Source organism: Protopterus annectens, chromosome 7.part0 (genome assembly GCF_019279795.1).
Source record: "Protopterus annectens isolate FY-2018-M chromosome 7.part0, PAN1.0, whole genome shotgun sequence".
Lineage (NCBI taxonomy): Eukaryota > Metazoa > Chordata > Ceratodontiformes > Protopteridae > Protopterus > Protopterus annectens.
Genome location: NC_056739.1, coordinates 1,584,421,042 through 1,584,433,244, shown reverse-complemented (window position 1 = coordinate 1,584,433,244; position 12,203 = coordinate 1,584,421,042). Strand labels below are relative to the sequence as shown.

Genomic DNA, 12,203 nt, shown 5'->3' with positions numbered 1-12,203 from the left:
CAGGAGGACAGCCATTTGCTCAATGTCAAACTTCATTCTCTTCACCTAACAGCCTGGCATATTCTGTTTTGAACCATAGAGGGTCTCAACTTCCGCAACAAGTTTTGAATGTGATTTTGGAAGCTAGAAGGCCTAGTACAAGGAAAGTGTACGCAGATAAATGGAAGAGATTTTTATTTTGGAGTGCAGCAAAGATTTTGATGTTTCTGAGCCTAATTTGAGTGTGGCTCTTCAATATCTTACTGAGTTATTGGACAAAGGTTTGTCTTTCTCTTCTATTAAGGTTCATGCTGCAGCAATTTCGCCTCACTATGATTGTGACCCACCATTGTTTTCTCATCCTTTGTTCAAGCAATTTCTTAGAGGGGCAAAGAATATAAGACCCCACGAAGAGCTCCTACTCCTGCTTGGGATCTCAATTTTGTGTTGGAGAAACTCACTCTACAACCTTTTGAGCCTGCAGCTACTTCTGAGTTGAAATATTTGTCATGGAAGACTGCTTTTTTGTTGGCAATTACCTCTGCAAGAAGGGTTTCTGAATTGCAGGCCCTTATGGCGGTTGAGCCTTTCTTGATTTTCCATAAGGATAGGGTATCATTACGTACTAATCCTTCCTTTATGCCTAAGGTGGTTTCTAGTGTGGCTTTAAACCAAACTATTCATTTGCCTACTTTTTATGCAAATCCCCAAAATAAAGGGGAAAAGATTTTGCACACTTTAGATGTTCACAGGCAGTTGCGATATTATTTGGACAGAACTAAAGGGTTCAGGCAGTCTCAGCAGTTGTTTGTTTCTTTTGCTTTGAGTTCTCAGGGCAAGCCTGTGTCAAAACAAACTATTTCTAAGTGGATTGGGTTTTGCATTGCTTTCTGTTATTCCCATCATGGCAAGGAGATTCCAGCTGGGATTAGGCCTCATTCCACTAGGGCTACTGCCACTTCACCAGCTTTTTTGAGGGGAGTGGCAACCAAGGATATTTTGGAAGCAGCTACTTGGAGTTCAGTGCATACTTTCTCTAGGCATTATCACCTGCCACTTTACTCTAAATCCAGGGCTGGTTTTGCCACTGCTGTTTTGCAGGGCATCTTGGCAGCTCCTGCTTCCTTGTAGTTAGCCATCCTCCCTTACCTCTGTTTTGGGATTCTACCCAAGTGTAAGGACTGCAGCAATGTGAGATGAAGAACATAGTACAGTTTTGTACCTACCATAAATGTAGATGTTCGAAGATCCACATTGCTGCAGTCCAATTTACCCTCCCTCCTTCCCCTCTGTAGTTAGAGGTGGTTGTGTGGGTTGGGTTGTACATATTGTGTATTTTGTATATATTGTACATATTGTTAGTGCAAGGGTGGTGGTTTGGTTGTTTGCTGTCTTTTGGTTTTGACCTTTATTTTTAGGGTCTTCTGACATCTGGGGCAAGAAAAGACTGAGGATATGACGTCGGTCATGCGCATTTGTACCCTGACGTCCTGATGTCAGTCAAATGCGCCTTGACCGACGTCAGCCTTATACTTTGATATTCGGGCCGACCAAGGACAGCGGACTACCCAAGTGTAAGGACTGCAGCAATGTGGATCTTCGAACATCTACATTTATGGTAGGTACAAAACTGTACTTTTCCAACCTTTGACCTCATCCATAATAATATTAACATCCAGAAATTCTATTTTCTTCCATGACATTTTGATTTCAAACTTTAGGAAATCCGTTGTTGTTATAAGCTGAATGAATTGCTGCAATGAACTTTCATGTCCTCTCCATATAAGAAGAATGTCATCAACAAAGCGTCCATAGAATTGTATATGTTGCCAGATATTATTTTCATCTTTGCTCCACTGGCATTCCCATTGGGCTAATACTATATTTGCATAACTATTGGCACATGGAGTGCCCATGGCTACTCCCCATTTCTGCCAATAGACTTCATGCTCATATAGAAATACATTGTTTTGTAATATAATTTCTAGTAGCCCACATATCCTTTCCACATCCTTATTCGGTTGGTTAGCTAGTTTAAAGTTTCTGACTGCTTCTATACCATATCCATTGGGTATGCTAGTAAATAAGCTATTCACACCCATTGTTGCCAATACCATATGCCTATAGTTGTCACACTTGTGAGCTTCAGCATACAATTTCTCTAATAATTGCGCTGTATCTTTTAACACTGTAGGTGCTTTCTCTACCAGATTTTAAAGCTCATCTTCTATGTAGATGGAAAGAGGCTCCGTGATCCACCCTCTTCCTGAAACTATAGGTCTTAATTGGCGGATCATTTAATTCTTGTCTACCTTCGGTATGCCTTTTATTTCTGGTATAAGTGGATGTAAGGTTTCAAAAAATGCATACAAGTCTTCATCTATTATTCTACACATTAATTTTTCATACAGATCTTCTTTGACTTCCTTTACCAATCTTTCTATTTGTTTAATACCTATCTTAAATATATGTAGTTGTATCTCTAAGAAGCTCCTTCATCTTGTTGTCATATATTGTTCCTTTTTCATGATGACCAATGCACCTCCTTTGTCAGCTGGTTTTATCACTATGTCTTTAAGTTGCAGTTCTTTCAATGCCTTGTGCTCTCTATAGTTCAAATTGTGGAATTGTTTTCCTTTTCCTTCATTTTTGTGTTGTGCTATTTCAGTCTCACAAAGTTTGATGAATGTTTCCACCTGAGGATGATTTATAGGCACAAACGTACTTGGCCTCTTATAGGTTTGTTTTAAATCATCTGAACCCAGACTTTGTGTATTTTTGGTGCCATATATGTATTTTAACGTTACATTTCTTCCAAATGTTTTTAAATCTATTACCACCTCACTAAGTTGAGACCTAATGGAGGGCATAAAGGTCAAGCCTCTTTGCAGAAGTTGGTTTTGTTCCTCACTCAGTACATAGTCTGAAATATTTATTTACAATGACTCGGTATCCTCTTTTATACTTCTTGTTTGCCTCTCCTCTAGGTTGCCCTTCTCTTTTTCCTTTCCCTGCTTAGGGATCTTGGGGCTCCGTCGTCCTTTTATAATATGTAAAGGCTGCCAGCCTAGCCAGATAGAATTTTATAGATAATTCTGTCATTTTTAAATATTAATGTAAGCCACAGCTTGTTGTCTTAAATGGTAAAAATAGTGTTACATGTGGAACTGAAAAAAATTTAACCACAGTGCACTCTGCTGACCAAGTAAAGCATGTTGTGACCCTTTGATGTAAACATGGCTCTGGATGGTCTAGATGAAGGAATTCTTGCTATGGTTTTAAGGCCAGAGTTAATAGCCAGAATTTGCATGCATAAATGTCCTTTATTGCTCTGGTTTCTGCCCAGAGGTGAAGAATATAAATGTAGTTTTGGTTAGCCTGGGAACCCAGGGAAGTTTGAAGAATGATCTAATATGAACGAGGAATGTGATTTTAAAAACAGAGAGAATCGGAGAGCATTAAGCATTTTTGTCTTGACCATCCAACTCACCAGCACTGTCTTGCTCTATATGTAAGTTTATCTTAGACTTGTGTTTTCTCTTAGAAATAGCTAGAAACTAGAAAGATTAGACTGTTTTTCTGTGATGTCAGAACTGTACTACTTAATTATTTTAAGTATTTTTCTGTGATCTCTAAACTCTTGACTAGCACTGTGTAGTAAAAAGTATTGTCTTGTGTTTTGACTATTTGTTATTAAATATTTTTAAACCCTTTCAACTGTGGCTGTTTCTGTAGAGATAATTTAAGCTCTTTAGAGTACTTGCATGCCTTTGGTAAAATTGTAAAAAGCCACTCCAATAGTTTAGCCCGGGGCTATACTACCAGTTGGATAATAATATTGCACAGTAATAATTGGACACCCTTTTAAGGGCCTTTCAGTAGCTGATAAATATTAGTGGGTGGTGGCAGCTGGTACTACCGTATAGTCAGAGAAAAAGGGGCACAGCTGGAGAAGCTGGTCCAGCCTTCCCCAGGAGTGTCTGTGTGGTTGTATAAACTCTTCTCAAAGCGTGTGTGTGTGCGTGTGTGTGTGTGTGTGTGTGTGTGTGTGTGTGTGTGTGTGTGTGTGTGTGTGTGTGTGTGTGTCAGCTACTTGGGCAGGGACACAAAGCACTGGTTGGACAGAGGGTGCTGGAGGTTTTAGCTTGCCCACTAGGCTGAGATCTGGACCCTATAGCTGTGCCAGTGGGGAGTCTTATTGGGGACCTGGAGAGCAAGGGAACAACCAGCCCCGGACTGACTGTGATCTCTGTGTGCTCTTAAGGGAAATTGCACTTTACTGTGTGTATTTGTTATCCTTTCCTCCTATATGAGATGCCCCTCACTAGTGTTAGTGGTACGGATTGAGGCTCCTTGACTGCTGGGCCAGGGCACAGGCGTCACATAATGCCAAGGAATGTTATTGCATATTACATATATATATATTACCTTAAATTACTTTTCCTTTAGTACTTTCATGGTGCTGCATAAGTGTTTGCTTTTATTTATTTAATTTAATATCATTTGTGACTGTGGTATTGCACTCATCAAGTGAAACCATTTGCAGATACTCCTTGAGTTAATAATGTTATACAACAACAGACTACATGTACATGCAGTTTGCTCAAGAGTAATGATACAGTAGCAGTTGTAACAACAAAGCTGCATAAATATTGGCTAGGAAAGGGATGTAGTAGAAGCATAGAGTAATGCACATTAGAGGTAGGAGGTGCAGTCTACCAGAGCTATATACAGTATGTACAAATATGTTATATGCAGATCTTATTAGGAAAAGAGGGGGATGAGTTAGATGTGTTAGATTAGAGATTGGGTGTAGGATATTAAAGGGTAGATGGAGAAGGAGGGGGTAGGGGATACATGGGGAGAGAGTGTGGTGTAGCATGCCAGGGTTAGGCGATGTTCCTTTTGTGGCTACAGGAGTATTTGGCTTGAATTTGCAGATGTGCAAGAGGATCCTTCCTGAAGTGCTTTAGTATTGTGAGTAGTATATGCTTTAATGTAGAACTTCAACAAACTTTAAGACAACTGGAATTTATTGAAGTGTGACCTTGAAGTTCATTTTCAGACTGTTTCTCTGATGTTGTTCACAGTGCAAACACGGACACTGGTTCAGGAAGAGAGACTAGTGACCAAGAAGGAGTTCAAGGAGGAGGGAAACAAGAGAGCAAATCCTCAAGGAGGCACCACAGGAGGTCTGCACGTACTCGTTCCCGACAGGAAAAGATGAACAAGCCGAAGCTTACTATTCTGAATGTGAGTTCCTTGTTTTCTGTGAGAAGGATGTTGTTTGGCATATCACATTCTAATTGTATGCAGAAAGTAGTTTTGTTTGAGGAACAGTTTACATAGTGGTACTTCATTATTATTATTATTAATACTTTTTTTTTATTCTGTAGTTTCTTATATGCCTGCCTAGCTAAGGCATCCCCTTTTACCACAGTCTCCTAGTAACTATTGAGCACCACTAAAATTCTCTTCCGAGTCATCCAACAGCAGTCTCCTTGGTTTTGAGACATCTCGCATGCAGCTGGTTATCAGACATAAAAAAATATAACCATGGCTAATCTAAACAGAGATCAGTGAGGGTGAACTGAAAGATTAGTTTTACACAGTATTATGCACTAGATATCCTTCAAAAATATTTTACTTGTGGGCTGGAACAGAGTATGCAGTGACACTATCTTCTGCCTTCTTCCTGATGTGATCATGCATGCACACACATTCAGTTACACCAAGGTAAAAATCAAGCTCACCCAATTCTATAGACGGGAGTTATCATGGAACATTGAAGTCCTCCTGCTTGTTCAGCAAGGTTCATTCCTGTCCCAGTATATGACACTGCAAACAAAAAAAAAATCTATCCTTTACACAGGTGGGACAGCAACCAAGCTAACTTACCTGTTTGCAATTAAAATGTTGTTGTTTGTTGTTTGTCTTTCGGCTTTTCCCGGTAAGGGGTCGCCACAGTGGAACTCCGGTCCGCTAATGATTGGCAGTAGATTTTTATGAAACGCCGAGGTGCCAGCTCGACACCCAACCTTCAACGAAGGCACGCCCATTTACACACGCATGTCTTTCGAATGCTACCCAACCATGGGGAGGACATGCAGACTCCACACAGAAGGCACTCCCAAGCCCAGCCGAGAATCGAACGGGAGAACCTCTTGCTGTGAGGTAACAACGCTACCGCCATACCACCGCGGCATACCTGTTTGCAATTAAAATAATGTTTTAAAAATTGCGTAGCATTTATAATTCTGTGCTAGTTTTTTGTTTCCTTACATTCATCTTTTTTGACAGGATTTGATTCACTGCAAAAAAATGTTCTCTTCAAATAACATGAGCTTAAACTGTACTTGTTTGACAAACTTTACTTTATAACCAATATAAAGAACCTGGACTTTGGAATTCTTTGCTAAACTGCGTCCGTTGTACTTATGACCTAATCTGTCATCACACTGGACTCTTGAGTATGTAACTGCATTGCAGTTGGTATAGTTGTTAGAAATTCTTGTACCTGTCTGCTACCTAACAGTTATGCTGTGCCAAATATCATTTATATTGTGGAAAAGTCTTCATTTGTGCATTTAAATATAGGTATATTGGGGAAAAGTCTTCATTTGTGCATTTAAACATATTAATTTATAAACCAGGTAAACCCACTTGGTAAACAAACTTTGTTTCAGGGATGACCTGGTGGCAATTCCTGTAATTAAGTTAAGTGCTTAGTGTTGCACATTATACTGCTGAAAGAATTAAACCCAGAAGTTCATAGCTTCAGCTGTTCACGATAAACTGCCATGTTAAATAGCATAAACAATAAATATGTAATGGCCTGCCTAAATAATCCACACCCTCACAAGACATGCACATACATTAAAAGTGATGTAGCACTTTCTTATGTGCACACACATACTGTTCTCTTTAGAAAGAACATTTTGATCAAAGGTGGCTCATGATTAGTGTTTGGTTCTATGACTTTGTTGGACTAATGAAGTATTAAAGTGGAAACTACTGGAATGAAAACCAAAACAATTGTTAGCTGCTTATAATTTTAACTCTGCAATATATTGCTAGACATTTTAAATTATTAGAGAGCATACCACTGCAAAAGTGATACTTGCTATGAGATAGAAAAAGAGAATGGGTGTATGTTGAATTAAATACAATATCAAGTTAGTTGTAGGAATCTTTCCCAAATAAGGAATATGTGTGTTCTTTTGTGTTAAGCACAAAAAATCTAGGCACGGTGCACAAAAATGGGTTTTATGTTGTTGTTGTTGTCTAAGGCCAAAATCTCTTAAGATTAGTAATTCCCAAACAATGGGATATTAGCAGAGCTAAACACAACCTTGTATTTTTTGTTTGACATGATGAAATCACTTGAGAATTTGGTATTCAGTTAAATTAAAAAAAATAATCTGATTATGTCTTGAAAACATGAATAATTCTTTACATTTTTGCTCTTCTCCCCTGCACTGACCTCAGGCAACCAGGCCCCAGGAGTAAACCATCATTATGCATGTTCGTTTTCCCGATATACAGTCATTGTGAAAGAGAGGTCTGAAATCTTGTTAGCAGGAGATTTTGCTGGCTGTCATGATTAGGAGGTAAAGGTTGTCTTTTATCATGTCCTGCCTTCTTACTGAATCTCAGGATATGAATAAGCAGGGATGAAGATATATGTGCTTTCACCCCCACTTCCAGCAAGGATTTGGCCATGTACTTTCCCCAGCAGCAGTTTGTTATATGGTAAATTCTCGGTTAACCGGCACCCATGTGGGTTGGTAGATGCTGGATAACTGTAGTTTCTGGTTGCTTGAGATTTACTATTAAAATTGGCCTGACTAATGCTGTACCCTATACTAGTTTAAGTAGTTTAACTTGTTCTTAGGTTGGGGAGAGAGCGAATTTATTCCCATCTTCCTTTTTAAAACTCTCAAAACGTAAGGTATGTTTCGGGGGGGGGGGGGCAGAAAGTGCGACACATGAAAATTGCACTATATTTCTTTGATTATTTATTTATTTTTTTTTTGGTTGCTTGAGAGTTATGGTTGCTCGAGTTCCAGTTAACTGGGAGTTTACTATAGCTGCCTACTGCAGCACCTCCTTACTTTATAAATTGTTTACCAGGTAATGCTAAAGCTCAACAATTCCTGTAAAAGATAACATAATAATCGTGTCATTTAAGACTGGTTGCTTTGACCCTCCAAACAGTATACCTTCTAACCTCGACCACTCGAATCCCACACAGAAATGTACCCTGTATGCAGAATGGTAAAAGAAAAAACACAGGAGATTTAATTTGTGGTGTTTTTGTTTTTCTAGAAAAACTTAGTACAAAGATGGGATAAAAGAAAGCTGTAAATGTGTTGACTGTCACTTTACTAGATATGTTTGTCAGAACTGATTTGTCGAGACCTAATTCATGTCATGGTCCTGGATATGTGTTGTAATGAAACAAGCTGTGATTTCAGGACAAACTATGCACTTTGATGCTCTGTTCATTTACTCCATGGTTGTACAACTAGCTTCTTGATTGTAAATGCAAGTGAAAATCTGGCATATAGAGGATTTTTTTTTCTTTAAGCAAGCCTTCCCAGTTTCTCTCATCCTATTTATTCCCTTATAGTAAGGATATATGGGGGTGACTGCCATCCAGAGTGGCCAACAGTCATGCAGTCATGAGGATTGCTTGTGTTCTTCATCAGTGTCCTAGCAGTCAGGGCATTTTTAGAATGACTTAACCCCACTCCCTGAGCAGAGAAGTATGTAATCTGTTTCACTGCTGAGGACAGTAAACTTTACCCTTATGCAGGTAAATACTTCTGTGCACTTGCTGAATGAATACTACCAACCACCGGCAGCTTGGTGCACCATATGTCAGCAACCAGAATACATCTGTGCACTTTACCCTTAGAGGGAATTGTAGCTGTATGCAGCCTGCTCTACTCCCACCAGAACAGATCCATCCATCCATCCTCCCCTGCCAGTTCTGTCAAGCAACCGTCCTGCTTGTCAGGGTCACCTAGGATATAGTCAGAGCTTTATTCCTTTAGGCTACTGGAACTGTCTAGAAACAATTTGACTTAAATTTTGTTACTTAACTTTTGCAGTGTTTTTTGTAGATTATTACACAGCTGTATTTCCCAACTTATTGCAAAGGTAATATGTTCTGTCCTTTAGTTTTTTAAGTTTTTCATTCTTTAGCTGCAGTTATTTGAAGTGTGATTACTTGCCATGAAGCCAATAAAATGCACATAATTTGGAAGCACTACAATTTCTTCATTACAGAATAGTAAAGGTCCAATGTTGTCATTGTTTTTTTTTTCTTGCCTTGAATAAAGAACTGTGTGACCTTTAGATATGTTCTAATTATTCTGTTTGCAAGTCTTGGATACATGCTACTACAACTATTAATATCATCAAGGGATCGAAATTTTGAATTATGTTTCTAAGACATTACATATATTATTACAAGTGAGAAACAACTACTTTTTGAGGGTTCCTAATTATACTGCTAATATTTTGGTTCAGCTGCTAGCCTCATGGTGCATTAGTCAGCAGCCCTTATCCTTTGTAGCAACCCCACCACCCCCAAACCAATACTGCAGAGTGTGATGTTGCCCAGATATTTGTCTCCATCATAAGTATGATGAGATCTGGACATAAATATAGTCTAGTTGCTTGCTCTTAAGAAATAAGAAGGCACTACATAATTTCTTTTTTTTTCATTTGGGTCTAGCTAACAATAGGTGCCATGTTATTGCTCACCTTTCTTTCACAACTTTGGAATCCAAGGCAATCCACCATTTGATTTGAGTATGATATGTAAATCTGAGTGCTGATTGGCTAAGTACTTTTCATCAGCGGGTCCAAATCTACTAGCCATGTTGATGTAGAAGTATAACTTGGACTGTGACCAGATAATTCAAGTTTAATTAGTGGAAAAAGCATTGAAAATCTGGCCAGGGAAGGGAAAGGAAATGAGAAAAAGCTTGCTTGCCTTTTTGAGGCGACAACTTGGAGACATGTGTAGATTGCAGACTCCAAGTAGAGTCCCTGGTGGAGACTAGAGATCAGCAGAAGTTCATGCCTTTCAGTTGGGTAAATGAGGAAAATGCCCATGCATACTGCCTTTTGGGGACATTATGGGCATGCACAGTCTGAATGGCTAAGCTTTACATCCCCCCATTCCTTATAATGGATGATGGCATCACTCCTGCATCTCCACCCTCATCCCTGAGTTGGAACAAATTAAACATTGTAGAATCAAACACATTTGATGGAACATGCTCAACCAACTGGGAGACATTTAACTGCAGAACCAGCTGAAAACATTTAGTTTATAATTTGGAGTATTATACGTCTACATTATTATTCATCTTAATGTCAGATTAAATAATAGATGCAATGTGCATCAACTCATATTTAGATGTATACCATAAGGAAAACATCTCCAGCCATTTAACAGGCTAGACATCTGAATATGAGGGCTACCATATTGTACCCCATCTTTTCAAATTCTTGAGCCTCACACACACTTCATGTTGCATAATGCAACACAACAAAACTAACCTGTGATATAGAAATGCCAAGTATTATGGTTTGATTGAGTGATGCTCATTAACACAAAGCACTCTGATTTTCATTGTGATATAAAATTAAAGAATAAGTAATTTTGTATTGTAAATGTATATTCTCAAACTCCAAGGTATTCCTCAGCCAATTTACCACACACCTGACTACATAGGGACCAATTTGGAGCAAATTCAGCATATTAATTAAGTTAACATGTGGTACGATATCACAAGCTTTGGCAAAGTCAAGGTATGCTATATGGACAGCATTACTGCTGTCCATGACCTAGGATACACTCTCAAAGAAGTTAACCATTAACAAAGCCAAACAATTAAACATAAAGTCTAATGAGATTTTTGATATTGTAGTTTTTCAGATCTGTTATGACCCATTCTATGACCTTGTAGATGAAGCTTGTCAGGCTACTCAGTCTGTAGCTTCTGGGATCCATGGTGAGGGCACCCTTCTGAAGTGGCATCACAACTGCTATCTGCCATACCTAGGGGATAAAGCCAGTAGCTAGGCTCTGGGTGAATAGATGTAGGAGCTGATCTATCAATGTATGTTTAGTTGTGTACAGCAGGCAGTCGGGTATATTATCGGGTCCCATGGAGGAGGGTTTTTTTTAATTTTTTGGAAAGCACATTTAATAAGTACTCTTTTATAATGATAACAAGGTTTGAGATATTTTGTAATATGTGGGCTTTGCATGGTTGGTCATGCGCTGAATTTGGTTGCCAATATATTTGTTATATCTAGTGGATCCAAGGAGATGGTGCCATTTTAAGTAAGTTCTCAGCAGTGTTCTGTGTTTATTATTAATTTCCTGGAGTAAACAAAGAACGATTAGTAATTATCCTTGGCTTCCAATGCTAGTATAAGTTCATGGGATGCCTTTGTTTTCCTGATGGTATTTTTTTCAGTACTTTTGATAGATTTTTGATGCAACCTGGTTTGTAATTTATTATCTGGTGAAGTTCTCTTTTTGTAAAGTGGCACTTTGCACCCATTCCATGGTCTTTTAGTCTGCAACATATTAATGCAGATATGAGAACTAAAACTTATTTAATGCCCATCTGCAACAAACCAATTATTATATCATCCTTTCCAATACCTATGAGTCTGTGTGTTCATGTCAGAATACATTTTCAGCCCCTATTTATAATTTGTTTTAGCACAGTCCGACGTATTCTTAATGACATTGATCTGCACTGACTTAAAGGAAAAACATAGTCCAACTGCGACAAACATGGCTAACAGGGTGGCTCTTTGCCTATTTCCCAAAAATACTTAAAGCAGGTCATGAGGTTTATTAATAATAAATGGGTATACGCCCGAGGTGGGTACATAGGTAAAGTAATTTATCCTTTCATTTTTTTTGCCTTTGAGCACGCATAAGTACTGCATGGAATGGTCATACCTGCTAAATTCTTAACTATTTCATGTGTGTGTTGTTTGTGTTTTATTTAGTTGCACACCAATCACCTTGTGATTAAGTGCACACTAATCACTTTAAGTAACAGTCCCGTCTTCACTCACTGCTAATTCTCCGTGGTCATTTCCTAATTCTAATTTTAAAAATGTATTAAATTATTCAGCTGTCTGCTTTTGATCTCTGCATGTGATCTGTCTGAAGTTCATTA

General features: G+C 38.6%; 1 protein-coding gene across 9 annotated transcripts in view; it reads left to right on the top strand.

Annotated features, from left to right (window-relative positions):
* WNK2 (WNK lysine deficient protein kinase 2) overlaps window positions 1-12,203 on the top strand; it is a 2,812,908-nt gene that overhangs the window by 1,813,763 nt on the left and 986,942 nt on the right. For all 9 annotated transcript variants that reach the window (XM_044078134.1, XM_044078133.1, XM_044078139.1 and 6 more), the window contains one exon: window positions 5,070-5,232. In XM_044078134.1, the coding sequence (XP_043934069.1) occupies window positions 5,070-5,232 (163 nt within the window). The remainder of the gene's footprint in view (window positions 1-5,069; window positions 5,233-12,203) is intronic.